Source organism: Colletotrichum acutatum, assembly GCF_030867785.1.
Source record: "Colletotrichum acutatum strain CBS 112980 chromosome Unknown BDZ83scaffold_14, whole genome shotgun sequence".
NCBI lineage: Eukaryota > Fungi > Ascomycota > Sordariomycetes > Glomerellales > Glomerellaceae > Colletotrichum > Colletotrichum acutatum.
In genome coordinates, this window is record NW_026849008.1 from 568238 (window position 1) to 593883 (window position 25646).

Genomic DNA, 25646 nt, shown 5'->3' on the forward strand with positions numbered 1-25646 from the left:
ATTTGCATTCTGGGATTGCGCAGTCGCCAATAGATCCACCGAAAAAGAGATGCCACTGCCCACTTCACTGAACCAAAATAGCAGCGCAGTGTCTTTCCCGGATCACGGGTGGCGGGCGTCAATCATATAATGCAGCAGTAACATGGTATATGGGTGGCTCAGGTCCATTGAGGCTGGCCAGATTGACGGCCCCAGATTCCCGATTCTGAGGGATTCCAGGCCGCTCGTAATAATGGAGAGCTGCCGGCGAGCGAGCAGAAAGAAGCAGCCGACTTTTATGCCAATATGAGTTTTCATTTGGTTATTTTGAGGGTTATGAGGAGAGGAGAGCGGAGACTGGGGAGAACAGGAGGAAGTGAGAAATATTAGCTTATGTAATGGGGATGCACTAACATGTCCAGGTACCCCTTCCGTTTCGAGCCAAGGAGGAAGGAGGAAGGAGGAACCCGCCTGGCCCAGGAACTTGCCTCGCCTCCAGTGACGATGACGCTCTTCGTGGAAAGAGAGCTCCGGCTTGGTGGTTCTTGCCTTGGTCAGAATTGAAACTGACGACCTGGGGGAGGTACGACGGGAACTCCTTACCTTTGGTACGAATAGAAATCAAGGTGGCAACCAGAACCTGGACCTCCTTCCTTCTCGGGTTTTCATCTTCATCTTCCTTTTGGGTCCCTCGGCTCCAGCACCGTCTCCAGAGAAATTGCAAACTTTCCCATTTTCCGTGAAGTGCGAACCGCCAACCCATCTTTGCTCTTACCCATGGCCTGACCCATTCATTCATTCATCCACCTTTTCATGTTTGCACTCTGCACATTACTTTGCACCTCCTCACAGGCTCACAAACAAGAAACAACATTAAACGGGGCCCCGTCTGCATCGCATAAACTCGGAAAACGACACAGCACCCGCGGCCTCGTTTCCAAATAATTCGCCGTCATACGCAAACAATACACAAGGTCTACAGATACAGTCTACACCCCTACCTCGCATCGCACCTCCCTACGGATCCTCTCCAAGCTTGTCTTGTCTACTCGACCTTAATTTCCATACTGCCAATTCCCTGCACCCGCGGACCATGATCATCGTGCCCACTCTTCGCAACCAATGCGCGTATAGCCTTTGACAGCACCATCCCGCCAGACTGCAGACACACATTGCTCGGAGAAGGATACGATAATTACGAGCTTCACGATCCTGGGAAATCACCAGAACCCTGGCCCGGGAAACCATGGATACCGCCAATGAAAGCGGAGGAGCTCTGAGCAAGCTGCTACCAAAGTCAATCGCCGCCAAGCGTCGCCGCAGAAAACAAGAAGCCCAAGAAGATGAAGCCGCTGCCGCCACGGCCGCTTTGCTGATAGGGGTCAAGGGGGAAGATGTTACCGCTCCAGCTGTTACGCCTGCACCACTTAGAGACGACGATGCCAGCTATCTGTCCAACAGACACGACAGCGGCTCTTACGTTGATGACACGGACAGCTATGGATTGGGAAGAGACGGCTCGACAGGGTTTCCCGACTACGACTACGACCACTACCCCGAGCACGGCCACGCTGCCCACGACACCCGCGACGCGGACGAAGCCAGCACCGAAGCCACAAGCGTGCTATCACTGGAAGACCCTGATATCGACGATCATCAGTGAGTAGAATTGCTTTCCCGCATGTTCTGTCCTTCTTCACCTCTACTGGTTACTTCCACCTTTTCCTGCTTATTCCTTATCCCGTCTTACCTATCCACCATCTTACCTTACCTACACTACCTATGCACACGGTTGGGGCTGGCTTCTCTGCACCCTCATCCTTCAATCTTCCCACCACCTTACATATGTATGCATCCGAGCGCACTGGTTCCGTGCTCTTCACCACCACCTCACAAGGCCACGTCTTTTCGCGTGGCGCATTCCTCCCCATCGTTCAGAGTCGTCACTGGCGTCTCCATCGAATGACGAGGCGAGCTACGAATAGTACCTAGCTGCTATTACTGCGGGTGCTACGCAACTCGGCCCCAGTCTGCTGGCACAACCCGCAACGGCGCCGTCTCTCTTTTGTGCATATCAAGTGGGGAGACAGAGAAAGGACAGCGGGCTTAGCGTCCGTAGTAGGCTGCTCTGGCAATCCTTGGTCTGACAGTTCTCACTGGTCCGGGGGGTTCTGGGACTGGGAGACTAGGAGAACTAGGAGAGGAGGGGGGCTGATGCGCTCTCCTCTCCTCTCTTGCTCCGTGGCCCATGGGTCTCAGCTCCCCCTCATCCACTCTCTGCGGCAATCGCCGTATGACAGCTGCCTGGGGGTCCCTTCAGCACATTTAACTCGTGTCCCTGACGAATGTTCCATTTCAAGCGAGTGCGAACAAACGGGGTCAGGGTCGTCCATGTTCCCCCCCGACCACCTCCTACTGTTTCGCCTCTCCATGTAACCATCCGTACAATACCAAGTATCTAACCACGACGATTTCCGCCCCCTCTCATTAGATCTCTTTCTCAGCACTCTCGACCAAGTGCCATATCGACACATCCCTCGCAAATAGGTTACTTGACCACTTCTTCCCCTATCGTTCAGGCAACCCATTTGCCTGAACCCCAACCGCAGATACTGGACGACCAACTCTCCCAGATCGCCTCGGCGCGATCCACTCTCTCCTCTGCCAAGCGGACGCAATCCGTCGAGTCTTCGACAGATTCGTCTCTGCGCTCCAAACGTAGTTTCACAAGTCTTGTGCCACCCAAGAAAAACACCACGAGATCGCCATCCCCCGTTGGCCGTCTCAAAGGTGTTTTTACAAAGTCAAAAAAGACTCCCAGCGCCGCCACAAGCCCTGAACGGTCCCTGGGCGGTGACGAAACCCCCGATCACGACCGAGACACGCGGAGAACAAGAGACCGAGGCAGAGCCACTGCTTCCACCTCTGACCTCACCACAACCACAAAGCCGTTTCTAGACAATTCGACCGCGCCACAACCGAATGCGACGAGCGACGCAGATGCATCTCGCGTAAAACAATCAACAACGCATTCTCCTGAGCGACGTCGCTCCAGGGCCTCCACGAACACATCTCGAATCGACACCTCTTTCGTACCCCAAACCCCGCCCAACGCCGACAAGACACCCGTCATCGTCAATACCCCTCCGACACCGACCGACCACAACGCACCCTACGCTCAATCTCCTCCACCGGCCCCAGCTCCGCAGCCCGCTCCCGAGGTTTCTGTCACTGCCTCAGGCAACACGAATGGTGGTTCTGCCACGGGTACTATGCTTGCTCACCGCAGGGGTAGATCAGGATCTGGAAGTATAGGGCCTAGCAAATTGTCCAACATAACCCTCGCGCCTTTGACGCCCACCCCCGAAAACGGGACCGCAAGCAACCCAGGAACTCCATCTGGCGGAAGCGGCTTCTTTTCATCCGTCTTTTCGGCTGCGCAAAACGCCGCGACCTCGCTCACAAGTACCATTCAGAATACCGGCATAGGACCGACCCCTCCCAAGAACAAGAACGTAGCTAAACCCCCCGATATCAAGATTGACGAGCAACCCGAGGTCGAGCCGCCACCTCCATCCGCAACAGGCTCCACCATGGAGAAAGAGCCAGCAGTCAAGACTATTGGGTCGGGCGAGCTAAGCCTCAGTCAATTAGGTATAATGGACACAGCCAGCAATGCAGGAACGCCCATTACAGCAAAATTCCCCGAATCGGACGCACGAGCTAGAAGCGAGTCAGCCCCGACAGACGCTGCCTATGCCGCTGCTACGCGGGACCTTGGAGTAGATGACGGCCGAAACGCGGCGAGACCCCAATCACTGTACGATCCAGGAAGCGCTGGCGACCGAACCCCTCCTCAGGGCAGCATACATGAGGACAAGATTTCAGGAGTTCAACGAAGTGGAAGTATTCGAAGCGCCATTGGACGCCATCGCAAGCGAGGAAGCTCAGCTGTGTCGGGAGGTACGGCTACTACTATTGGCGCTGCCATTGCTGCGGCTAACGCGTCTCTTGCTCACCCTCAAGCCAACGCGAGCGTACCGAAACTTACGGGATTCGCGGTTGCGAGCAAGAAGCGCAATCGAGATTTCCATGGATTTTTCAAGAGCGTGCCCGACGACGATTACCTCATCGAAGACTACAGCTGTGCGTTGCAGCGCGAGATCCTGGCGCACGGCCGCCTGTACGTATCCGAAGGCCACTTGTGCTTTAGCAGCAACATCCTCGGCTGGTCGACCACGCTTGTCATGAGCTTTGACGAAATAGTGAGCGTCGAGAAGCGCAGCACGGCCCTGGTTTTCAAGAACGGACTCATGATCACGACCCTGCATGCCAAGCATATTTTCGCCAGTTTCACCAGCCGAGACTCGACTTACGACCTGATTGTCAATATTTGGAAACTTGGTCACCCGACCCTGCAAAGCTCGCTGAACGGAGTGCAGCTCGAGGGTACTGGCGGTGATAAGACAGAAAAGGTTGACGCGAATAGTGCTGTGGTAGCAGATGTTGATGATGGTAGTTTGTCCGGCACCGATGAAGAGAGTGATTCTGGCGATGACGACGACGTTTACGACGAAGACGACGATGCGGAGGACTTGCAAGATGTCACGCAATTGTCAGAAGTGAATGCTGAACCCGAAGGCGGGAAGACCGTATCTCGCAAGGTATCTGGCGCGGGTGCTAATGGCGCTGTCGCCGACGTCGTGAAGGAGGCTGTTGGTGCTGCTCCTGGCGGCAATGATTTCCCTGGCCCGGCCACTCATGCGCCGACCGACTGCGGTGACTCTGACACGCATTACGACAGGGTTGTCGGCGATGATGTTATCCCTGCGCCTCTGGGCAAGGTGTACAACTTGCTCTTCGGCCCAGCCTCGGTCACCTGGATGACGAAATGGCTCACTGTCGAGGCCAAGTGCACAGAATTGACCATGGAGGATAAGAAGGGTCTGACTCTCGACAACAAGTCTCGGTATTTCACTTACATCAAGCCTCTCAATGGCGCCATCGGTCCGAAGCAGACAAAATGTCTTGTGACGGAGACTCTGGATCATCTTGATTTTGAGAAAGCCATCAACTTTAGCGTCACTACGCAAACCCCAGATGTGCCGAACGGCAACATTTTCAGCGTCAAGACAAAGTACTGTCTTACGTGGGCCGATAACAACTCTACCAGAGTGCAATCCAACTGCACCATTGAATGGACGGGCAAGAGTTGGTTGAAGGGTGAGTTGAACCTGTTCTCTACATCAATGGCATGAGCTAACATGATGAAGGTCCTATCGAAAAGGGAGCCAATGACGGCCAGACTCAGTACTGCAAAGACCTCTTTGCTAGTCTGAAATCAGCTGTATCTACCAAAGCCCGCGCTGGCGGTGCGGGAGCGGGATCAGGCCCCAAGGGCAAGAAGAAGAGCAAGAAGAGCAAGGCGGCTGGCTCAACAACAGACGCTGAAGACGAGCAGGTTCGTCCCAGGCATGTTCCCAAGACAAACTGGGGCCCGTTGGAGCCCGTCCGAGGCATTCTCGAGCCAATCCTGGACATTGCCAAGCCACTACTCACAGGCAATATGATGTATGGTCTGCTTGTCGGGCTCCTCGTTGCGACGTGGTTTGGCTTTGGCCTGCCTGGCAGACAAGCGTCTGGAGACATGCGCATGTACGGCTATCCGGACCGTCTTGCAGCGTACGACGAAATGTGGAGGCGCGAAGAGAGTGAACTCTGGGAGTGGCTGGAGGAGAGAGTTGGGTTGGAGCGCTTGCACGAAGGTAGCCTGCCCATTCGGAAGCGAGCAATGGAGCCAAGCACTGTGGAGGAGAGGGTCAGAGAGGACCGTATGGATGAGCGTGAGATCGAAGAGGCGATCAAGGTGACGGAAGAGAAGCTTAAGGTGTTGAAGGGCGTCATGGACAAGAAGAAGCCAACATCCGGTTGAGAAAATACCCTAGGAACGGGAGGCGGAAAAGCGCAGCAAGTCAGGTTACGGCACGACACAACGTGTCTTCTCATTTCTATGTTTTATTGTGTAGCATATTCAGTAGCGATGCCAACGAGCAATCAGGGCTTGAGTAGATCAGCATCAGCAATGTCACTTTATATCGACAGCCCACTTGTCAGTCTTGCCGCGAGATCTTTGAGACTTGCACACGCTGCTGCAATAAGTACTCTGAACCGACCATGTGACGATAGACCCGAAGTTGTGGCATGGTCAATCATCTCCAGTGCCACTGGAATCCGCTAACTTACTGTGAGAGCAAGTCTCTTGGTGGGGAGTCAAGGGGCAAAGGCTGTCTTTTCTTTTACTTAACTTTGAAAGGCAGGCACAGAAGACTGTTGCCTGCTCCAGGCTTTCAAGTACACCAATAAAGCGAGTAAGCAGTACCTTAGAAAAGATGCATCTTCATGGCCTTTTTTTTTGTCCGACCTTCTCACATCTTGCCGGCAGTAGGGGCACGGTGGCAAGGGTCAACTCTTCGCGACCCTGAGGGAACCGCCCTTGGTTCTCACACAATTGTCGACCCGACCTGGAAGGCACGCCTCTATCTACTCCCTTCACTTTGGGCAGCAGGTGCTTGCCTACCTCGATCTTGTTCTCTTCTGGCCCCCACGAAGCTCGAAGACTCAACTTGTCCTCATCAACCACGGCAACACAATCCATTTTCCTCCGCCAACTACCCAACATTGTCTCGAGTTTATTCCTCGTACCCCCATGCTTTTGTTTACTAGCCCATCACCTCCATTGTTCGGTACTTACTAATCGAGTTCCCTGATATCAGAGACAACCCACGCAGAGAGAACGAGCATGGCAGACAACCACAACGACGGCAACCCTGCCCGTGTGTGGCTCCGCGACGATGCCTACTTGCGAACTATTGACAAACTCCGCGACCTCGGCATCGCCGACCTCATTCCCTTTCCGCAAATTGTCGCGGTTAGTGACCAGTCTTCGGGTAAGAGTTCTGTCCTGAAGAGCGTGACGGGTTTCGCCTTCCCCCGCGGTCCTGAGCTCTGCACCCGTTACGCGACCCAAATCACTTGTCGCCGCGATGCCTCCGAGAGCGTCCAGATCTCTATCATTCCGAGCCAGAATTCCGACAAGGATCGGAAGGAACGACTGAAGGAATTTGGGTTCTCTGTCGAGAAGAATGACCTCGTGTTGGCGGATGTCTTTGCGAAGGTAAGTCAGACTCGCATTGGGAGTGCAATGTTTTGATGCTGATAATTACGACTTCCCTCAGGCGAACCGAAGCCATGGCACTTCGCAGTATCAACGATGGGGATGCTTCCAAGCTACCGACATTTGCTGAAGACATTCTCAAGATTGAGATCAGCAGCCCGGACGTACGTTCGAGTCTGACGTTGTCTATTTACGAAACTTGCTGACTTTGGAACATCAGCAACATCACTTGACCATCATCGATGTCCCGGGTATTTTCCGTACATCTACAAAGGGCCTGACTACCGACAGTGACATTGCTATCGTCCGAGGCATAGTCAACAGATATATTCAAGATCAGCGTACCATCATTCTGGCAGTTATCCCTTGCAATGTCGACACATCAACCCAGGAGGCTCTCACCCTTGCCAAAGAAGTCGATCCAGAGGGGCTTCGAACTATGGTTGTTCTCACCAAGCCCGACCTTGCTACAGAGCGCGTCACTCAGCGGATTGTATGCGAACTTGTTGAGGGCAGACGCCATCCTCTCCGCCTCGGATACTGCGTAGTGAAGAATCGCAGCGGCGATGAAGAAGCCTCAACGACGACAGATCCAAACTCATTGGAGAAGGCGTTCTTCTCTGCTCGTCCGTGGATCAGAATCAGATCGACATTTCGGGTTGGTGTTAGCGGCCTCGCGCTCCGTCTGCGTGACTTGCTGGGCGACCTTTCCAAGAAGGAACATAAGAACGTCGAGGCCGATATACGTCGTCGACTCAATAACACTGAGACTTTACTCAAACGCCTAGGTCCTTCACGACCTCGGCCGGATGCTCAGCGACGATACCTTAGCCAGATTGCGTCAGGTTTCCAAGAGGTCTGTCTTCGAGCTCGGGACGGAAATTACATCGGAATGGACATATTCCACCACGACGTACACTTTCGACTCATCACATGCATCATCAATCTGAATGAGACATTCAATAAGGTCTTCACGTCGTGTGGCCATACACATGAGTTTGACGGCCAAAGCTAGGAGAAGGTCGGTCCTGGTCCTGCATTCAAAGTACCTATGGACGTGCAGTCAACCCGTTGTCTCGTTGATATCCTGAAGCATATGGATTTTGAATGTCCCAAGCCAGTAGAAGGCTTACTTTTGAGCCGTATTGAATTTCTTTTTCACCGATCTCGCAATGCCGAGATCGGCTCGGTGAGTACTATTCTGACAACAAATCATGCTCAGCATTGACAAAAGTCTAGTTTCCAGGCTCATTGCTAGCACAGGCCTTCAAGGAGCAGACCCAGAAGTGGGAGCCCCTGGTTTTGAAACATGTTAGTCAGGTGATCGTAGTCGTTCACAAGTTCATTCGCATAACACTGCAACGCAAATGTGACGGCGACAGCAACACTTTTGAGATGTTGCATAACCACCTTCTGTTGCCCAAGCTCCGTGCAGCTTATCAGCGAGCTTTGGATCATGCTCAGTTCCTCCTTGAAGTCGAGCTTAGTGGACAGCCTTACACCATGAACCACTACTTCGACAGCGATCTTCAAGTTTCACAGGCCGCCAGACTTCAGCAAGCGATCAACAAGGTCATTGGCCCTGAGAGCGTCCGAAACGTCGATGGCGCTACTGCAAGCAACCCGAGCCCAAACGTAAGTCCTGCTTCTGGAGGAAACACGCTGGGAGCGAACAACAACAACGGAAGTCCCTTCGATTTTACTTCTCAGCAAGAAGACGGGTCTTCCGGAGCTGCAGGCTGGTGGGTGCCAAAATCAATGCTCTCCAAGCTTACAACCGATCGTTACAACGCTGAGCAGGTCAGAGAGGATATTCACGACGCCCTCCGTAGCTACTACATGGTCGCTCGGAGGCGATTCGTTGATATTGTGCTGCAGCAGGTCATATTTCACTTCTTGCTCGATTCCAAGACCAGCCCTCTCAAGATTTTCACACCTGATCTGATCATGAGCCTAGATGACACGCAGCTTAAGTTGATTGCCGGAGAGAATGCAGCGACGCGGGATAGACGCGAGATTCTCACCAAAAACATTTTGAACTCGAAGCTCGCGCTGGAGGAACTGAAAAAGACCAAGTAATTCCCTTGGGGATTCAAGTTGTGTTGGCTTTCAAAGTTCGTGGGTTTCCATAGGTACCATGCCTTATCAGATGTGCATCATCAACCTTGAATCGTAGAGCTACGGAGTAGAAATTGTGGTTTTCGTCCATATTCCTTTCAGCCTTGTGGCAACAAAGCCGATGCAAGTGAAAAGAGCGTGTGCTCCTCCATATTCGAGTCATACTTTCAAGGAGGCTTCCTAGTAGCCAAGGATGTGGCAAAATACCTTGCCGCTAGGGTATTTTCCTATGTGTAACAGATAGCGAAGACCCAAATAGCCACTGCTCGGCCTGACCATCATATTCCTGAGGATGTCTATATCCTCAACGAGGATTTTCTTGGCGTACATTTTGTCGTTACTGTAGGTCATGAACAACGGAGAGCGAGAGATCACAAAGCAAGAAACCGTTCGCAATCCCAAAACAAAGTCTGAATTTCCCGCAGCCTGCTTACCAATTGGCTCGGTCTCCAGTGGTTTCGACGGAATGCCATCGGCTAAAGTGGACGTCCGTCTTCGTACTCAGCCCGACTGCGAGACTGGCCTGGCGGTTGTAAATAAAGTCAGCATTGAGGATTTGCTTGATGATGGAACGGTGGAGCTTGTAGACGGCTTCTATCAAGCACGGCGCCATGCGGGCCAGGGCGGAGATGCGGTTTTCTATCTCAGTCTAAGGTAACCATCGGTTCACCGCGTGCGACCATCCGGTACTGTCCTAGCGGGGTGCCGAGGTAAACCAGATGTGAATCGCAGAGATCCTCTCGCTCTCTCTGCCTTGTGTTCATCATGTAACATACATTGGCAGACGTAGAATGAGACATGATGAATGTAGTGAATGGATACAAGGAGAGGGATACTCATTTTTTGAAGGAAAGTCCGCGTGAAGAAGACGATGGACTCGGATACGGATACGGTTGGTCTGGCTACGACGGCTGATTTGACGACGCCATGGAGTTGAACACGGACCCGTCTTTTTTGGTAGTGCTCGTGGCAGTATGACATGCATCTTTCTTTGAGCTTCCATGCCAGGTAGACAACCTAGATGGTCTTGCACCCTATAGGTCGGCTATGTTGTCTGCTGTCTCAGCGTGGCTCAATTCCGTATGAAACAAAGCACTTTCAGTTGCTTTTGTGTAACGTCAAACTTTAAACCAGTGGTTTAGTTCTACGGAGAGTAGAATCTCTCTAGACATGTTTCAATTCATCCTATTACATTGCGACTCAGCCCACGCGAGAGCAATCATGCCGACCTCAACTCTCTTCTCAAAAAAACGTGAAGCGCAACATACGACACTACACCCGTAAAACACAACCCACTAATAACACCAAACCCCATCAGATATTTCGGCGCATCCTTGGAAGGGAATAAGTACGCCCCGTAAATCTGCGCCAGGTTGCCCATGGCGTTCACAAACGCCAGCGAAATGGCCCGCGTCTCGTTGGGCATGGACCCGAAACTGACTGAGGCGTACGACAGCGCGAGTCCGTTGGAGGCCCAGAGCCCGGACGCCATGATAACAAGCAGGGCGTAGCGCGCCTTGAAGTCGTAGACGACGCAGGTGATGATGGCGCAGAGCATGGCGACGGTCATCCAGGCGCCGAGGATGAGGCCGCGGAAGCGCGAGTGACGGTCGGCGAAGTAGCCCGTCACGGCGGTGGAGACGAAGGCGATGCCGAAGATGGGGATGGTCATGTATTGGGCGGCTGTGGATTTGTAGCCGAGGCCTGAGACGAGGGTCGGGTAGAAGTAAGAGAGTGTTGAGGAGCCGACGATGGCCTGCGTTTGAGAAGTGCGTTAGCTTTGGACTTTTTGATCGTGAAAAGGGGGAGGGGCGTAGGTCTACGGATGATTGGATCAACACTTACCATGTAGCCAACGACAAAGAGCCAAGTCCTCCAACTCATCATGCTGAGCTTGAAAGCAGCCCAGTGTCCAAGCCGAGGCTCCTCTTCCGTCCTAAGATGTTCCGTCGCACTCTGAAGCCTCCGGATCGCAAGCTCCCTCTCCTTTTCGTTAAACTTCTTCAACGAAGTATTCGCCGGGAAATCAGGCAGCGCAAAAAACGCAACCAGCGCAGCGCCCACCGTCGCCGCCCCTTCGACGACAAATAACCACCGCCACCCGGCGATCCCGTGCGCCCCGTCAAGCCCGCTCGTGATGGAGCCGGCCAACAACCCGCCAAAGGCGCCCGACAAGATGGCGGCCGAGATGTACACGGCGAACCTCTTGCTCTGCTCCTCCTTTTTGTACCACGACGAGAGCAGTAAGAGAACGCCAGGTGCGAAGCCTGATTCGAGGACGCCCATGACGACGCGGAAGCCGATTAGGGCTTTGTAGGTGGGCGTGAAGGCCATGCCGATGGTGACAGAGCCCCAGAGGCACATGATGCCGGGGAGGTAGAGGGAGGGGCGGGTGCGGGTTAGGATCATGTTGGAGGGGACTTCGAAGAGGACGTAGCCTACGAAGAAGACGACGAGGGCGACTGAGTAGCGGGAGGAGTCGAGGTCGAGGTCGCGGTCCATGCCGGCGATTTTGGCGTTGCCGATGCTGTTTTGAGGGAAATGTTTGTTAGTTCAGGGGCCTTTTTGGTGGTGACGGCTTTTGCTGGTCAGGAGCTTACTTTGTTCTGTCCATGTAAGAGAGCAGATACTATAAATCGTCGATGTTAGAAGCGTGCCTGAAAGAGAGTTGTTCTGATCATGTTACGAACCATGATAAAGATTAGAGGAAGCAAGTACAGGTCTATTTTGCGGACCAGCTTCTTTTCTTCGTCGCTATCGGGCACGTAGTCGTCAACGCCCACCAGCTCCACGCCCTTGGAGAGAGCGTGTTCATGCTCATTGCTTGCAGTCTCGTTTTTCTCCATCGCTGGTGATGTTTTGTCGGTTGATTGGGAGTCTTGGAAAGATAACAACGCCCAATGACACTCTTGAAACCTTCGAAAGGACTATCGGATAGGAGAAGTATTAAAGCAGAGTTCCGAATAGAGGCCTAGAGTTGCCAATCGAAAGCCAAACGAAATCAACTGGCAAGTAAAAGTGTCTTAAGTATTTCAAAACTGTCTCCCTTTCTCTCGCATCATTGCTTTCCGCCGAGGAAGCAGTAGACAGGCTTGTTACCGATAGCGTCCGAGTAATACTTGTCAGCTTGGATGAAAAACTTGCCTTGGTGGTCTTGAAGTGCGGCGTGCCGCCCTTGCCAGCTTACACGCAACTTGTCTAGAGGCAGCCTGGTTTCGTATGGTGGTCGTACGACCAACGAGGGTTCGTAGATCATCTGAACTAAGTCATTTGGCATGTTTTCTCCCCCAATCTGGGGAACCGGGGACCCTCAGACGAATCTTCCGAATTTTGCGGGGTCTGGGGGAGGGAGACCCCGGAAGAGCAATCAACTAGCAAACTAGCGCAAGTCAGATGGAGGGCGTGCTGCCGCGACTCGGGGACATTGAAAAAGAATGGGGCTGGGAATAGTCGAAACTAGCCAAGGTCTAAGGAGGACCGCGTCTCGAGGCAAGCGGGTTTCCAAGAATGGGTTGCAACATGCAATGCGAACACCGGCTCGTGGTTTCTTTGTCGTATGTGTAACAAGCTGAGGAACATGCGGGTGTGGGTGACACAACACGGTCCGGAGTCACCACACGATGACCCGTCTACAGCCGATGCGGAAGCTGCATCCGCACCGGACCGCGTGTCGGGAGCCTTCTGGTATTCGATCTCCGAGGAACCCCACGGCGCCGGCGAGTATTGCGTTCAACAACGTTCCCCTCGCCCGTTCCTCTGTTTACTTAAGGCAAAGAAAGGTGTTCTGTATCTCTCAGCTTACGATACCATCTACAAGTCAATTCACCAGCTCTGTTAGTCGTTGCACTTGAATCAAAGCCGGCTTCAATCTTTCTGTTCTGCGCATCACACACATCAACATCTTCGCAATGACGGGCTCATCTGACCACAACGGCAACGGGACCGCCGCAATTCCCACCAACGGCACCACCAATGGTACAAACGATGCCCCGGCGTATCTCAGCACACTGCCTCCAGCCGGCGCTGACTGGAAGGTCTCTCTCAAGGACAAAGTCATCGCAAGTAAGTGCCCTCGTGCGATACAAAGCAGAGAGGTTGTTCACCTACTAACGCCGTCCACAAAAAGTTTCGGGTGCAAACCAGGGCATCGGCCTAGGCATCGCAGAAGTCTGCCTCGCTAACGACGCCGCATGCGTGTACAGCCTGGACATCACCGAGCCGGCGGAGCACTTCGCCGCCCTGCTCAAGCGGTTCCCCGGCAAGCTCGCGTTCCAGCACTGCGACGTGACGGACTACGCCAGCGTCGCGGCGGCCGTCGACGCCGTGGTCGCCGCGACGGGCCGCTTCGACGGCATGGTCGCCAACGCCGGCGCGACCAAGCACCAGCCCGCGCTCGACTTCACGCCGGAGCAGTTTGACCGGCTCTTCAAGCTCAACGTCAACGGGTCTTGGAATTGTGCGACGGCCGCCGCGAGAGCGTTTATTAAGCTCGGGTGCAAGGGGAGCATCGTCTTCACTGCTAGCATGACTTCGTACAGACCGAACCGGGTAAGTCCTTGTGTGCATGTGTGGTGGTTGAGATGATGGAAGATGAGGGGTTCCCTGACTGACTTGCTGGCCTTTTTGCTTTACAGGCCGCTCCCTCTGCACCTTACGGCGCGACCAAGGGTGCCATCCGCAACATGACACATACGCTGGCCATGGAGTGGGCCGAGCATGGCATCCGCGTCAACTCAATCTCGCCTGGCTTCGTCAAGACTGCGTTGACGTACTACGTTGAGACTTCGCCTGACTGGGACACGAAGATGAAGTATTACGGTGGGATGCCGCGTCTGGCACTGCCTCAGGAGCTGGGCGGCGCCTATGTCTACTTGTTGAGCGAGACGGCTTCGTACACAACAGGTATCGATATCCCCATAGCAGGCATTGTAGGCGCTTGGTAAGGAGAAAAGATAAGGAAGATACCCGGTTACAATATGAAGAGATGTTGAGAAGATCGATGACGTATTATGAGCAGAGTGATGCATGCATGTGCAAATAGTTAGTGTATTCGATGTGGAGTTTGGGAACCCCTAATGGCTACGTGAGCATCCCCCCCCTTACCAAGAGCAACATCATTAGCACTCTACATACTCTAGTAGTATGCGAACTTTGGACAATCCAGGCATCCTTACAACTCAGAATAGTCTTTAGGGAACGGCGGTTTCCTAAATCCCGAAGTTCCTTCAAACTCTTTCTGACCTTCCATGTCACCTCAGACAGTTCTTAAACCTGAAGTATCCCACCGGCTTCACGATGATCTGCACGGTACCATTTATGGGTTGTGGTGAAATGCCAGCAAAATGATTGGCGCCCGGACGCCTGCTCATTATGCTAGTACTCACTCAGCCCCTCAATGAAATGATCTGTAACATCGATCATTGCTCAGTAGAATCTCAGTTACAGTGCGGAGCCAGGCTATGTCCGAAAGTCCGTTCAACGTTTGGTCAAATTGATTGTCTTTATGTCTAGCCGTTTGGGCACTCATATCATATGATGAGACTTATCTGCAGGGCTCGTAATCCATATAAATGCTTCCAATTCCGTAGTAAATGTCAATCCGTTTCCCAGCAGGTCAGCATCAGATCCATCTCTATCATCTCATTACCACTCAAGTCAACAACTGTCCCCACATCTCGAAGTCACACATTTGAGCAATGACGCTCCTTTACAACGCGACCTCGAGAACACAAGCCGTAGCAGGCCAATATGAAGGCTTCAGAGACTACCAATCGCATTTTCTTCTAGCCCTTGCCTTGGTCGTTGTACTGTACGGCTTCCTGCGCAATGACGAAGCCAAGAAACTGCCCATCATCAACCCACAGAAATGGTTTCAGTTGACCGCCTCTGAGTCTATAATGTCGTTTGCCGTAGCTGGGCGGGAACTTCTCGAAGAGGCCAGGCAAAGATTCGGGGCTACGCCGTTTCGCGTCTTGACGGACCAGGGTAAATTCATCATGCTTCTGCCGCAACACGGCGAGGAGATCCGCAACGATCCTCGCTTTAGCGTTGATGAGCCTATTATTGAAGTAAGCTACAAAATTCATATCCTCTAACCGCTCCTGCAATATCAATGTTTCGTCACCCAAGCCATTTAAACGATGACGGGATTTTGTGTCGGATTGCTGACAAGATTCACTGTGCAGCTATTTCAGGCCAGATATCCTGGGTTTGAACCTTTCATGGAGGGCGCCATTCCTACAAAACCTCTGCAAAATGTGGTCAAATTACGTGTTACCAAGTCTCTGGGTCAGTTTCTGGTGCTTTCTCCACATTCTGTTGATGAATATCTGACTAACAAGAGAACACTACTGTAGCCAAGGTCACCCAGCCTTTGTCAGATGAATGCGCAGTAACGCTTCAGGAGTTTCTCGGTGACACGAAAGGTGCTGCAAATATGTCGAGACCATTTACTTTGGTCGACAGTGAGACAAAGACTGACATCGAAAATAGAATCACAGGAGATTGTTCTTAGAGACTTGATCATCCGCCTCATTTCAAGAATGTCAGCTCGCGTATTTGTCGGCGAGAACTTATGCCGCAACGAGCGCTGGCTCGACCTTGTCGTCAACTATGGCGAAAACAGCGTCTTGGGTATGCGTAAACTGCGCCTATGGCCCAGTTTTCTCAAGACCATGGTCACCAACTACATCCCCGAATGCAGAGACCTCAAGGCCCAGGTGAAGGAGGCATGGGATCTCGTCGCCGCCGAGTTGAAGGCGCGGCACGCTGAGAATGATGGCAAGGAGTACAACGACACTATTTACTGGTTCGAAGAGCTTGCTGCTGGGAAGCCGTACAACTTCGGGGCATCACAGCTGATGCTGGCGGTCGTATCCATCGGCACTACATCGGATCTCATCACGCAGGCCTTGGTCGATATTTTTCAGCACCCCGAGCTGATTGAGCCGCTGAGAGAGGAGATTACCGCGTGTCTCGAGAAAGAGGGCTGGAAGAAAACGGCGCTTTACAACATGAAGCTTCTCGACAGTGTTCTCAATGAGAGCCAACGTCTCAAGCCCAATCAGATTTGTAAGTCATGGAAACCCCCGAGATCCGTTTCGGTACCAGCACATAGTACCTTTTCTAACTTTGAATACCCGGTAGCCTCAATGTTCCGGCAAGCTACCGCCGACGTCACTTTGTCGGATGGCACTAAGATCCCAAAGGGTCACACTGTCGCAGTCTCGACTGAACGAATGAGAGACCCGGCATTCTACGAGAACCCCAATGAGTTTGACGGCTACCGTTTCCTACGTATGCGGGAGAGCGGCAAGCCAGGGCAAGAGGCGGCTGCCCAGCTGGTGACTACGAGCGTCAATCATCTTGGCTTCGGCCATGGGGAGCACGGCTGTCCGGGGCGTTTCTTCGCGGCCAGTGAGGCAAAGATAATCATCGCTCACCTACTCCTGAAGTACGATTGGAAGTATGACAACTCCTACAAGATTAAGTTGCGGAAGCACGGGTTTGCGGAGGAAGCCGACCCAGACCTCAAGGTTTATTGTAAGCGACGAGAGGTGGAGGTTCCTTTGTAACTTGTTGGATTACCCAGAGCTGCGGGAAGTTTGCCATGTTGAGGGTCATTGCGATATGGGTCATTGAAATTATATGTAAGCTTAGAGCGGAATACTCTCAGGATCGGAATACACAGTAAAGATGAAGTGCTTCATATACCCTCCCAAGTCCAATCCTCTCACTAGCCAGCAGGCGCCCGTCTAGGTCGACGGGTCAGGTCAAACTGGCTGGGTGGTGGAGTGGTTTATGGTCAATAATCAATTTATACGCTAACCAGCCTACTCGACGACAGGCTTAGCGAGTATCCGAGTTCGAATCCCAGCATGAGCATCAAGAGACGTAGCCCCCAACTCAGCACCGGGGGGAGAAGGGGGGGGGTGATCTCTTTTTTGTAGTCTCTAAGACCTTTTAGCTCCGATATCAGATGACTAGCCGCCGGGTGTCGTGCCCCTTTCCTCGATGTTTCTATTCGGACTGTCGCCCCCTATCGCCTTCCTTCATGCCTTGATCCCACCCGACTGCCTCAGATCATAGTCATCAATGACTTTTACCTTTGCTGCTGATGCAGATGCCTTTAGTGGGTAACGTCAGCTGCCAAAGGTCCTCAAGTATAAAAGGGGACAGCGTCTCAACTTACGGGATCAAACTCATATCCCAACCACTCACTGACCAGTCGCCTCGCAAGCTCAATCCCAATAACGCGTTGACCGAGACACAGCACCTGCGCATTATTGCTCTTGACTGCTCTTTCCACTGAAAAGCTGTCGTGCGCCGTCACTGCCCGGACGCCGGGGACCTTATTCGCCGAGATGGCGACGCCAAGCCCAGTGCCGCAGATGAGGATGGCCCGGTCGACCTTGCCGTGGGCGACGGCCTCGGCGGCGGCAAGAGCGAAGTGTGCATATGCCGTTTTGTCCGTCGCAGAGTTGGGGCCAAAATCTACGACTGTGCTCACTCGCGGATCAGCTTCTAAGTCCTTGGAGATTGTGGCCTTATAGTCGAAGCCTGCGTCGTCGCCGCCGACAGCAATACGGAGACCGTTAGTTACAGCCATGTTCGAATGTTGCTGTCCAAGTTCAGGAGGACTTTTGCGGAAGGATAAAATTTGTTGACTTAGGATATATCAACAAAAGCCCAGTAAGATGAAGAGGTTTGCAGATGAGTGCTAAAGTGAGTATTAAGCCACGTTTGCTGATGAAGCGGCCGTGCGAACAATTGATTGAGATTAGAGTGGTTCTAGGCAATGTCATTCCAAGCACTTGATGAGAAAGCCACGGAATGTTGTCGATGTGCATGAGGTATCAACATAAGCTGAGGTTATGCATGGATCATCAGTCCGCGCCTCGTGGCCAGTGGGGCTGGCAACCGCGAGTCGTGGACACACGCCGGCTCGAGACTTCTCCTAGTTGACTGTGATCCATCGGGCACCGAGGCAGTGGCACCGGATCACGCCGCCTCCTAGTAGGCAGTATCGAGCATGTAATTGCTTCATATAGGCAGGAGGCTGTTTCGGCTACGTAAGGTTTTCTAGCAACTCAAACTTCATTGTCGGGGAGATCACCAAGAGCTGCCTTATTCACGGTCTACTTTCTTTAACCTCCACAACATTAGCATTTGTGTTCAGATACACATCAAGTTTGAAGATGACGTCGTGGGACCCTTCAAAGAACAAGACGTATCAAATCCTAAAAGCTGCCGAGGATGGCCAATATGGCGTAGTCGCACCAATCGCATACAATATCGAGAACATCCTCGCCTTCATCCGCGCTGCCGAAGCAAAAAAGAGCCCCCTAATCATACAAGTATTCCCATGGGCCATCACATTCTCATCGGGTCTTCTTGTCCATGCGGCAGCGCACGCGGCCCGCGCCGCCTCAGTACCTGTGGCAATCCATCTCGACCACGCACAGGATGAAGCCATGATCAGGCATGCGGCGGACACCTTACCGTTCGACAGTATTATGGTGGATATGAGTCACTACGAGATGGACGAGAACTTGGCCAAGACGAAGGAGCTGGTGGCGTATTGCCACGAGAGGGGCATCGCGACCGAGGCCGAGCCGGGACGTATCGAGGGCGGCGAGGATGGTATCGCGGATACGGCGGACCTTGAGGGCGCTCTGACGACGGAGGAGCAGGTGGAGGACTTCATCGCTACTGGCATCGACTTTTTGGCACCGGCTTTTGGGAATGTGCATGGCGAGTACGGCGCCAGGGGACCCGTCCTGGAGTTTGACCGGTAAGACCAATCACCTCCTTGAACACTGAGCCAGAGCCGTTACTTATCCAGTGTGTGACACAGGCTGCAAAAGATTCGCGAAAAGGTGGGTGGAAGAGTTCGGGTCGTGCTTCACGGAACCAATGACTTTCCCGGGGACCTAATGCAGCGTTGTATCGCTGGTGGCGTGTCCAAGGTCAATGTAAACAAGCTCGTGCTTGATGACTACTTGGTTCATTTGAAAACAAACGCCTCAAAGCAGAACCTGACGACATTGATGGAAGAAGGGGTCAAGGAAGCCCAGAAGTTGACGGAGTGGCAGATGGACGTGTGTAAGTCTGCCGGAAAGGCATGAGATTCGAGATATCCAAACTGCTTCTGCCCTCAGGGGTATAATATAGACAGTCAATACCAAAACTTCAACGCATCACGTCCGGACTTTGACTATCGGCATCTGCCCACGCCTCCCTTAAGTCATCCCGCCACGTTGCCATCGGCGTCCATCCCACTCTTTCTTCGCTTCTTTCAATCAGAGAGAGAATGGTGTTTCTCTTTAGCGAGTCTTGTACACATAGACCCGCCCCATACAAACACTGTGCTGAGAGCAATTGACAGCCTTCGTCTGTTGACTCCATTGCAATACCACAGATCGTATCTACAGCCTCTGAGAGCGATCGTTGCATCTTCATATACCCATCGAACCCGGATGACACTGGCTTATGAAGAAGAACGAGTATCTTTGCAAACGAGTAAGCCTGGAGAGCAACTCCAAATTCGGGTGGGTGAATCCAAAGCGGCTTGAAGACATCGGACGGACTTGCTGAAGTCGGGAGGGGTTTAAACTCAGTCCCCAGAAACGACTTCCATCGCTCCATCTCAGCTAGCATTTCGCTTCCGGCCCTCGCCCTATTCCCCGAAGCTGAGACCTCAGTCAAAGAGGAAGACTCCATCAGGCGAGAGTAGGCGCAGTAGTTGACGGCTCGCGAGAGCAGGTAAATGGCTCTGTCGGCTAGGCCGTGCGGATCAAGCTCACAAAAGTCTTTGTCCGCGGCCCAGAAGCTGAGGCAACGCCGCTTTTCGCGAAACGCGGCCCAAATGTCCTGCCGGAGCCACGCCCACCAGACTGCTTGGCGCAATCCGCCGGACGCCCCGTTGACGTCTTGAGATCTTTGGATCCAGAAGACGCCCTTCAAATGTCGTTGCCAGTTACCTCTACCATCTGATTCATCCAGCATCTCGTACGCTGAGATCACAATAGCCGTGGCATTGAGCTCTTCTGAAGCAGTGTAGCTGGTGTATGTCAATGCTTCTTGAACGTACCGGAGAGTCTCGTAGTAATATCGAACCCATTCTCCGCCGGAATCCTCTTCCGTGTCTCCATTGCTGACGTTGGAGTTCCGATGTCCTCCTCCTCCCAACTTCGAGAGATGTTTAGCCGATAATGCCAAGATTGCATTCATGAGACCTGCATTTCTCAAAGCCAACCGAACTGCATAGGTGGAGAAGAGCTTCTGCGGATCCAAGAAGTCCAACCAACGAGCCGATCGTTCCGTAAAGTGACGAAAGAGTACGGCCTCCCGGTTGGACAATGTGATGTCCCGATCCGCCTGCCAAGTTTTCCGCTCTGGATCTGATACTTCGTTAAGCCGGGACTCGAGATTGGTTGCATCGGGTGGACCATGCAGATCCGCCGCCCGCCTCTGCTCCTCATCCTCCGGGGCAGGGCTCGGTGCGAGTGAGAAGCCGCTGTCTGCCTGCGCCGCGTCGGTAGCGAGCAGGCCGAGCCATCGCGTTGAGGCGAGATCGGTGGTCCAAAGCTCGGATGCAACGGTCTCGGGAGAGTAGCTGTACACGTCGCCGAACGTCACTCCCGCCGATACGCGCGGCTGGCTCACGTAAGGCGCGTGAGCTGCGTCATACGTCCCGGGAGGCTGGGAGACGTGCTGCATCGACGTCTGCGACTCGAGGCTGATGGACCCTGTCGAGCCGATTGATTGTGGGAGCTTATCGACGCGCGAACGACTGCCATCGTCTCCGAGACGCGCGGTCGGGCGGTCGTTATGTGAAGCAGCTGGGCTTGCTCTTCTGCCCGCGTCCTGAGATAGATGCGGGAAGACGCAGTGACGAGACGAGATGCTGCACGGCCCACAGACCGGCTGCTGTTCGTCGCATTTCTTGTGTCGCTCACGGCAAGTCAAGCTATGTGCAGGTCAGCAACCCGCGCGTCGAGGGTAGTGCGGTTAGAGAGGCTTGAACTCACCAGCCCGTTTTGGTGCGCAGACCACGGCCTCGAGGCTTTCTGACGCGCTTCTTGGGAGGCGCTGATGCAGCTCGTCTTCCATCCATGAGGTCATGGCAGGCCTATCGTCGTTTTCGCAGTTGTGTACGAATATCGGTTCCTTGCATGAAGGGGCTGCGAGACGCGGTTCGAGCAGGGTTGAGTTAAGACTTTACGGTATGCGGGGGCTGGCGACCCATGAAACTGGAACCACTACTCGTGACCTAGTGGAAAGAGCTAGGTACGGAGTGCGAGCTGTCACAGCTATTTCCGAGTTGTGCGGAGCAGCGGAGCATCGCCGACCCTTCGCACTTGGTTGCAAAGAAGTTGGATGTCGGGAATTGTCCGTGGAGTTTGATGAGCTGCATTACCGAAATAGGAACTCGAGCGGGATTTTTGTGCGGGGACTCGCGGGGGAAAACGAACCATTGTCTTTTCCCCAACAAAGCGCCTGGGGGACAAGGGTAAGTGGGCTAGGTAGCGTACACCGTATTAGTTCCAGTCTTGTCTGCCTACGGTGCGCGTCTCGAGGGCCTTGACTGACTCGCTTGAAGATCCTCTCGTTTGTGAGGCTTGGGACCTGAGAAGAGCTGAGTGGAACTAGTGCTGTAGAGAATAAGCAGACACTGAGATGCCTGTGTGGCTCGAGGCGCGTCAAGTTGGCGTTCTGAGTACGAGTATGAGGATCTTTGTGTGGTTGCAATTGAAGATGAACAGGTTACAATGGAGGGGAACTGACAGCTGTGATTAGCACGGAAGATGTTACCCGTGCCATATATCCGGATTCCTGTCCATGGAAATGGCTTCCAGATGACATCTGAACATTATCGGTCCAGACACATTCAATATGGCGACGAAACATTATTTCCCCGACACGGCTGCGAATACGCTGGTTCCGAGAGCTCTGCGTGCTCTTGTATCGGCGAACCCTCATCTCACTCTCAGTGAAGCAGAACGTGTCGTTGCAGACTCTCATAATGATCGGTCGACTGTAAGCATCATCGGCGGTGGCGGCTCAGGCCATGAGCCGGCATGGAGTGGGTTTGTCGGCGAAGGTCTCCTCTCAGCAGTTGCATGCGGCGACATCTTCGCCTCGCCGAGTACGAAGCAAGTTCTTGAGGCGATGAGACTGGCGCCTTCCAATGCTGGGACCATCCTTCTCATCACCAACTACACTGGTGATAGGCTTCACTTCGGACTCGCTGCGGAGAGGGCAAAGGCTTCCGGTTTGTCCGACAAAGTCGTTGTTCTCCCCGCCACGGACGATGTTTCTATCGGCAGAAGCAAGAGTAGCAGGGTGGGGAGGAGAGGAATGCCAGGTCACATTTTCAGTGAGTCTCAATCATCTTGCCATCTGCTACTCTTACTTATTATTATCAGCTATGAAAATTCTCGGTGCGGCAGCGGCTGAGAAGTATTCTTTTGATCAATGTGTAGAGATCGGCAGGGCTGTCAACGACCAGACTGTCTCATTAGGTTCAGCTCTTGATCACTGCCATGTTCCAGGACGACAACATCAATCCGTTGGAGAAGATGTCTGCGTTGTCGGCGCCGGCATCCACAATGAGCCAGGCCAACAGCTCATTACCCCTTTTCCGTCAGTAACAGATCTCGTCGACAGAATGCTGAAGCTCCTATGCGATCCGAATGATACGGAAAGAGCTTTTGTGTCTTTCGAGAAAGGGGATGAAGCCACCCTTCTCATTAACAACTACGGCGGGCTGTCAGTTTTGGAGCTGGGCGCGCTCACGAACGAAGTACAAACTCAGCTGGCGTCAACGTGGTCAATTACCCCCGTACGAACACAAGTTGGCACCTTCGAAACGTCTCTCAACGCCCCTGGATTCTCTATCTCACTCTGCAACATCTCGGCCGCAGCACGGCAGTTAAAGTCAACAGCGAATGAACTGCTTCAGCTTCTCGACCGTCCTACGAGTGCAGTTCACTGGCCGAATACTGTCCGGCCAGTAACAGGCGAGGAGAAAACAAATGGCCTGACGACAGATAAAGCCAGTGTTACTAACGGTCATGAACAGAGGTCAGATCTCATCAAAGTCAACCCAAATCTATTGGAAAATGCCATCAGATCAGCTTGCGAACGCGCAATCGCCGCTGAGCCGAACTTGACCAAGTGGGACATGGTGATGGGCGACGGCGATTGTGGTGAAGCGGTCAAGGGCTTGTGCGAGTCCCTGCTGCGTAATCTCGACAATGGATCAGCGGCTAGCGGTTCCGTCTTCGCCTTTCTAGAATCGACGATCGAAGCTGTCGACGACATGGGAGGAACTCTCGGGGCAATTCTCGGAATCCTTCTTTCTGCCTTCTCCTCATCCCTTCGATCCGAAGCGCAAGCAAATCCCGCATCCACGACATCATTCTCACCAATGTTGTATGCCTCGTCGTTGGCTTCAGCGGTGGAGTCTCTCAAGTCTCATACCCCGGCAAGGGAAGGTGATCGGACCGTCATGGATGTGCTGCTTCCGTTCTCGGATGCCTTTGTCAAGTCAGGAGATTTTGGTGCTGCTGTCAAGGTCGCTGCTGAAAAGGCAGAGGCTACACGATACTTGAAGGCAAGATTCGGCAGGGCAACTTATGTAGGTGACGCGGCGGGACAAGAGCTGCCCGACCCTGGCGCCTGGGCACTATATGAGCTCTTGTTGGGAATGGCAGAAGTTTAGACTTTTATGACTTTGTGAACAAAATGAATTACCATTTTCAGAATTATCTTGAACAGAAGACTCGAAATAACCCTGAATCTCTTACATCCGGCGATGAATAGGTTCTAGATGGGGCGGGAAATTTAGACAAGGACTGGAGACGGATGTATTGACGTCTTCTAGCAGTTGACGGGATATCTGCGATGCCACAGTCTGCCCGCTCTAGTCCAGCCATCAGGATCTTTCCAATCAAAAATAACGACTTGGATAAAAATCACTCAATATAAGTGTAATCAAGCATCTTCCGAAAAGTTGTTCCAGTGAACTACTTGCAAGTTGCGCTACCAAATGTTGGGCGGAGGAGGATGTTTCGCGACTTTGGCCAGGAGCTCAGTCGCTTTAACAAGCTCTTTGATACACTGAAGCTGACTGATCAACTCTTTTGAGCTCTCGTCAGACTCATTTGACTCATTTGTGAGGCCGTAGGCTATACTGCTGGTGCCTTTCGCTTCATCCTCGCCCTTTTCGCCACGAAATGAAGCAATCTTGTCAAGCAGTCTGAGCCTCGTCCTCTTCAGAATTTCGCGGCTTGATTGGATCATGATTAAGACTCTCATTTCTTCTTCCTTCATCCCAACTAGACTCTCCAGCGGATGACGCTCTCCACAAAAGAGGACACTGTTGTCATCCCCGCCATAGTAGCGAGCCAGATCAACTAGATGGCGTCGGGCCGCGTATGTTGCTCTCTCGTAATTCCATTCACCAAGCAATTCCATCTGAGCTTCGTCCCAAGAGCGTATGGCTTCGGCTTTATCATTTAGAACTCGAGAGGGCTCGTTCAGGCTGTCTTTCTTGAAAACGGGCCTCTTCTTACAGTCCGAGAAGACTGAGCCGCTTTGGTAAGAGTATGCCAGGTCTACCAAGTCGTTCTGGACATCCGGTCTGGCTGCCACGAGAATATCAGTGCGCTGATACGTGGCTTTTGTTTCGTCACACTCTATCGTATCTGACAATTCGCCAATGGTGACGTGCTTGACCATGCGGAGAGGAGATTCTCCCCTCATATTCGACCTAGGCTCCAAAATATTGGCCTTGTCGGTGGCCCAGCCACCAGCAAAGACTCTTCTCCAGAAGTTGTCACGGATAACATCATCGATTCCTGGCATCGGTCTGAGACCTTTAATGGTTATCTCGAAACTCGGTCGTCGGGGGTCGTTGAATAGTAGCACCAAAGCAATGAGGCTGTCGAAAATTCTCTTTCCGGCATCGTTGAGTTGGTGGACTCCAGAGATAACGAACTGAGGTGGTTCCGGGGAAACCATGATGAAATCAAGAGGTGCTTTGATGCGAAGTAGCAGGTGGTGTTTCTCTTAGTGAGAAGAAATTGGACGCCAAAGTCTAAGACTCAAAATCCGTTGGTGAAAGATTCTTACTTGTGTCCGGCGTGTGATGTTGATGTTGAGTTAGAAAGCAATCGCATTTGACTAGCAAAATTTGAGAATTTTTCAATTTGGAGAGCAAGAAATGTGAATGCATTCTCCTCAGTGAGTTTATAGGATGAGATATGGGGAGAGGAAAATGGAATGGGAGCTTTTATGGTGTGAAAGCCTGGGTGAATCAAAGAAACCCTGGATGAATAAAGACACCCATTTTCCAATCTATCAAATA

The 25646-nt window shown here is 52.7% G+C and overlaps 10 protein-coding genes across 10 annotated transcripts; 6 read left to right on the forward strand and 4 right to left on the reverse strand.

The window, feature by feature from the left end:
* Nucleotides 1-1002: 1002 nt before the first annotated feature.
* On the forward strand, nt 1003-6046 carry BDZ83DRAFT_90203 (GRAM domain-containing protein). The gene is made up of 3 exons (XM_060515992.1): nt 1003-1638; nt 2471-5202; nt 5253-6046. Exons 1-3 carry the CDS (start codon nt 1226-1228, stop codon nt 5909-5911), a joined length of 3804 nt encoding a protein of 1267 aa, XP_060369076.1. The 5' UTR covers nt 1003-1225; the 3' UTR covers nt 5912-6046.
* Nucleotides 6047-6778: 732 nt separating this feature from the next.
* BDZ83DRAFT_763984 (P-loop containing nucleoside triphosphate hydrolase protein) lies at nt 6779-9232 on the forward strand (the record flags this gene model as incomplete). The annotated part of the gene is made up of 5 exons (XM_060515227.1): nt 6779-7157; nt 7226-7317; nt 7374-8120; nt 8169-8342; nt 8393-9232. The coding sequence occupies 5 exons, from the start codon at nt 6779-6781 to the stop codon at nt 9230-9232; spliced, it is 2232 nt and encodes a 743-aa protein (XP_060369077.1).
* Nucleotides 9233-10358: 1126 nt separating this feature from the next.
* Nucleotides 10359-12117, reverse strand: BDZ83DRAFT_692144 (nicotinamide mononucleotide permease; the record flags this gene model as incomplete). Its single annotated transcript, XM_060511323.1, has 4 exons — nt 10359-11027; nt 11117-11798; nt 11872-11900; nt 11962-12117. The coding sequence occupies 4 exons, from the start codon at nt 12115-12117 to the stop codon at nt 10491-10493; spliced, it is 1404 nt and encodes a 467-aa protein (XP_060369078.1). The 3' UTR covers nt 10359-10490.
* A 1029-nt stretch (nt 12118-13146) lies between these two features.
* Nucleotides 13147-14214, forward strand: BDZ83DRAFT_692149 (uncharacterized protein; the record flags this gene model as incomplete). The annotated part of the gene is made up of 3 exons (XM_060511324.1): nt 13147-13333; nt 13398-13819; nt 13906-14214. Exons 1-3 carry the CDS (start codon nt 13180-13182, stop codon nt 14212-14214), a joined length of 885 nt encoding a protein of 294 aa, XP_060369079.1. The 5' UTR covers nt 13147-13179.
* A 672-nt stretch (nt 14215-14886) lies between these two features.
* On the forward strand, nt 14887-16890 carry BDZ83DRAFT_727728 (cytochrome P450). The gene is made up of 5 exons (XM_060512791.1): nt 14887-15339; nt 15457-15559; nt 15628-15696; nt 15764-16342; nt 16418-16890. Exons 1-5 carry the CDS (start codon nt 14968-14970, stop codon nt 16843-16845), a joined length of 1551 nt encoding a protein of 516 aa, XP_060369080.1. The 5' UTR covers nt 14887-14967; the 3' UTR covers nt 16846-16890.
* A 432-nt stretch (nt 16891-17322) lies between these two features.
* Nucleotides 17323-17879, reverse strand: BDZ83DRAFT_569430 (ribose 5-phosphate isomerase; the record flags this gene model as incomplete). Its single annotated transcript, XM_060504194.1, has 2 exons — nt 17323-17397; nt 17463-17879. 2 exons carry the CDS (start codon nt 17877-17879, stop codon nt 17323-17325), a joined length of 492 nt encoding a protein of 163 aa, XP_060369081.1.
* A 208-nt stretch (nt 17880-18087) lies between these two features.
* Nucleotides 18088-19398, forward strand: BDZ83DRAFT_648357 (fructose-bisphosphate aldolase; the record flags this gene model as incomplete). Its single annotated transcript, XM_060510173.1, has 3 exons — nt 18088-18123; nt 18322-19064; nt 19128-19398. The coding sequence occupies 3 exons, from the start codon at nt 18088-18090 to the stop codon at nt 19396-19398; spliced, it is 1050 nt and encodes a 349-aa protein (XP_060369082.1).
* BDZ83DRAFT_692160 (putative Zn(II)2Cys6 transcription factor) lies at nt 19368-21772 on the reverse strand. The gene is made up of 2 exons (XM_060511325.1): nt 21304-21772; nt 19368-21242 (listed from the first exon to the last, which is right to left on the reverse strand). The coding sequence occupies exons 1-2, from the start codon at nt 21387-21389 to the stop codon at nt 19463-19465; spliced, it is 1866 nt and encodes a 621-aa protein (XP_060369083.1). The 5' UTR covers nt 21390-21772; the 3' UTR covers nt 19368-19462.
* Nucleotides 21773-22168: 396 nt separating this feature from the next.
* On the forward strand, nt 22169-23999 carry BDZ83DRAFT_764015 (Dak1 domain-containing protein; the record flags this gene model as incomplete). The annotated part of the gene is made up of 2 exons (XM_060515228.1): nt 22169-22652; nt 22702-23999. 2 exons carry the CDS (start codon nt 22169-22171, stop codon nt 23997-23999), a joined length of 1782 nt encoding a protein of 593 aa, XP_060369084.1.
* Nucleotides 24000-24282: 283 nt separating this feature from the next.
* BDZ83DRAFT_789374 (uncharacterized protein) lies at nt 24283-25300 on the reverse strand (the record flags this gene model as incomplete). Its single annotated transcript, XM_060515696.1, has 1 exon — nt 24283-25300. The coding sequence occupies one exon, from the start codon at nt 25298-25300 to the stop codon at nt 24320-24322; it is 981 nt and encodes a 326-aa protein (XP_060369085.1). The 3' UTR covers nt 24283-24319.
* Nucleotides 25301-25646: the final 346 nt, after the last annotated feature.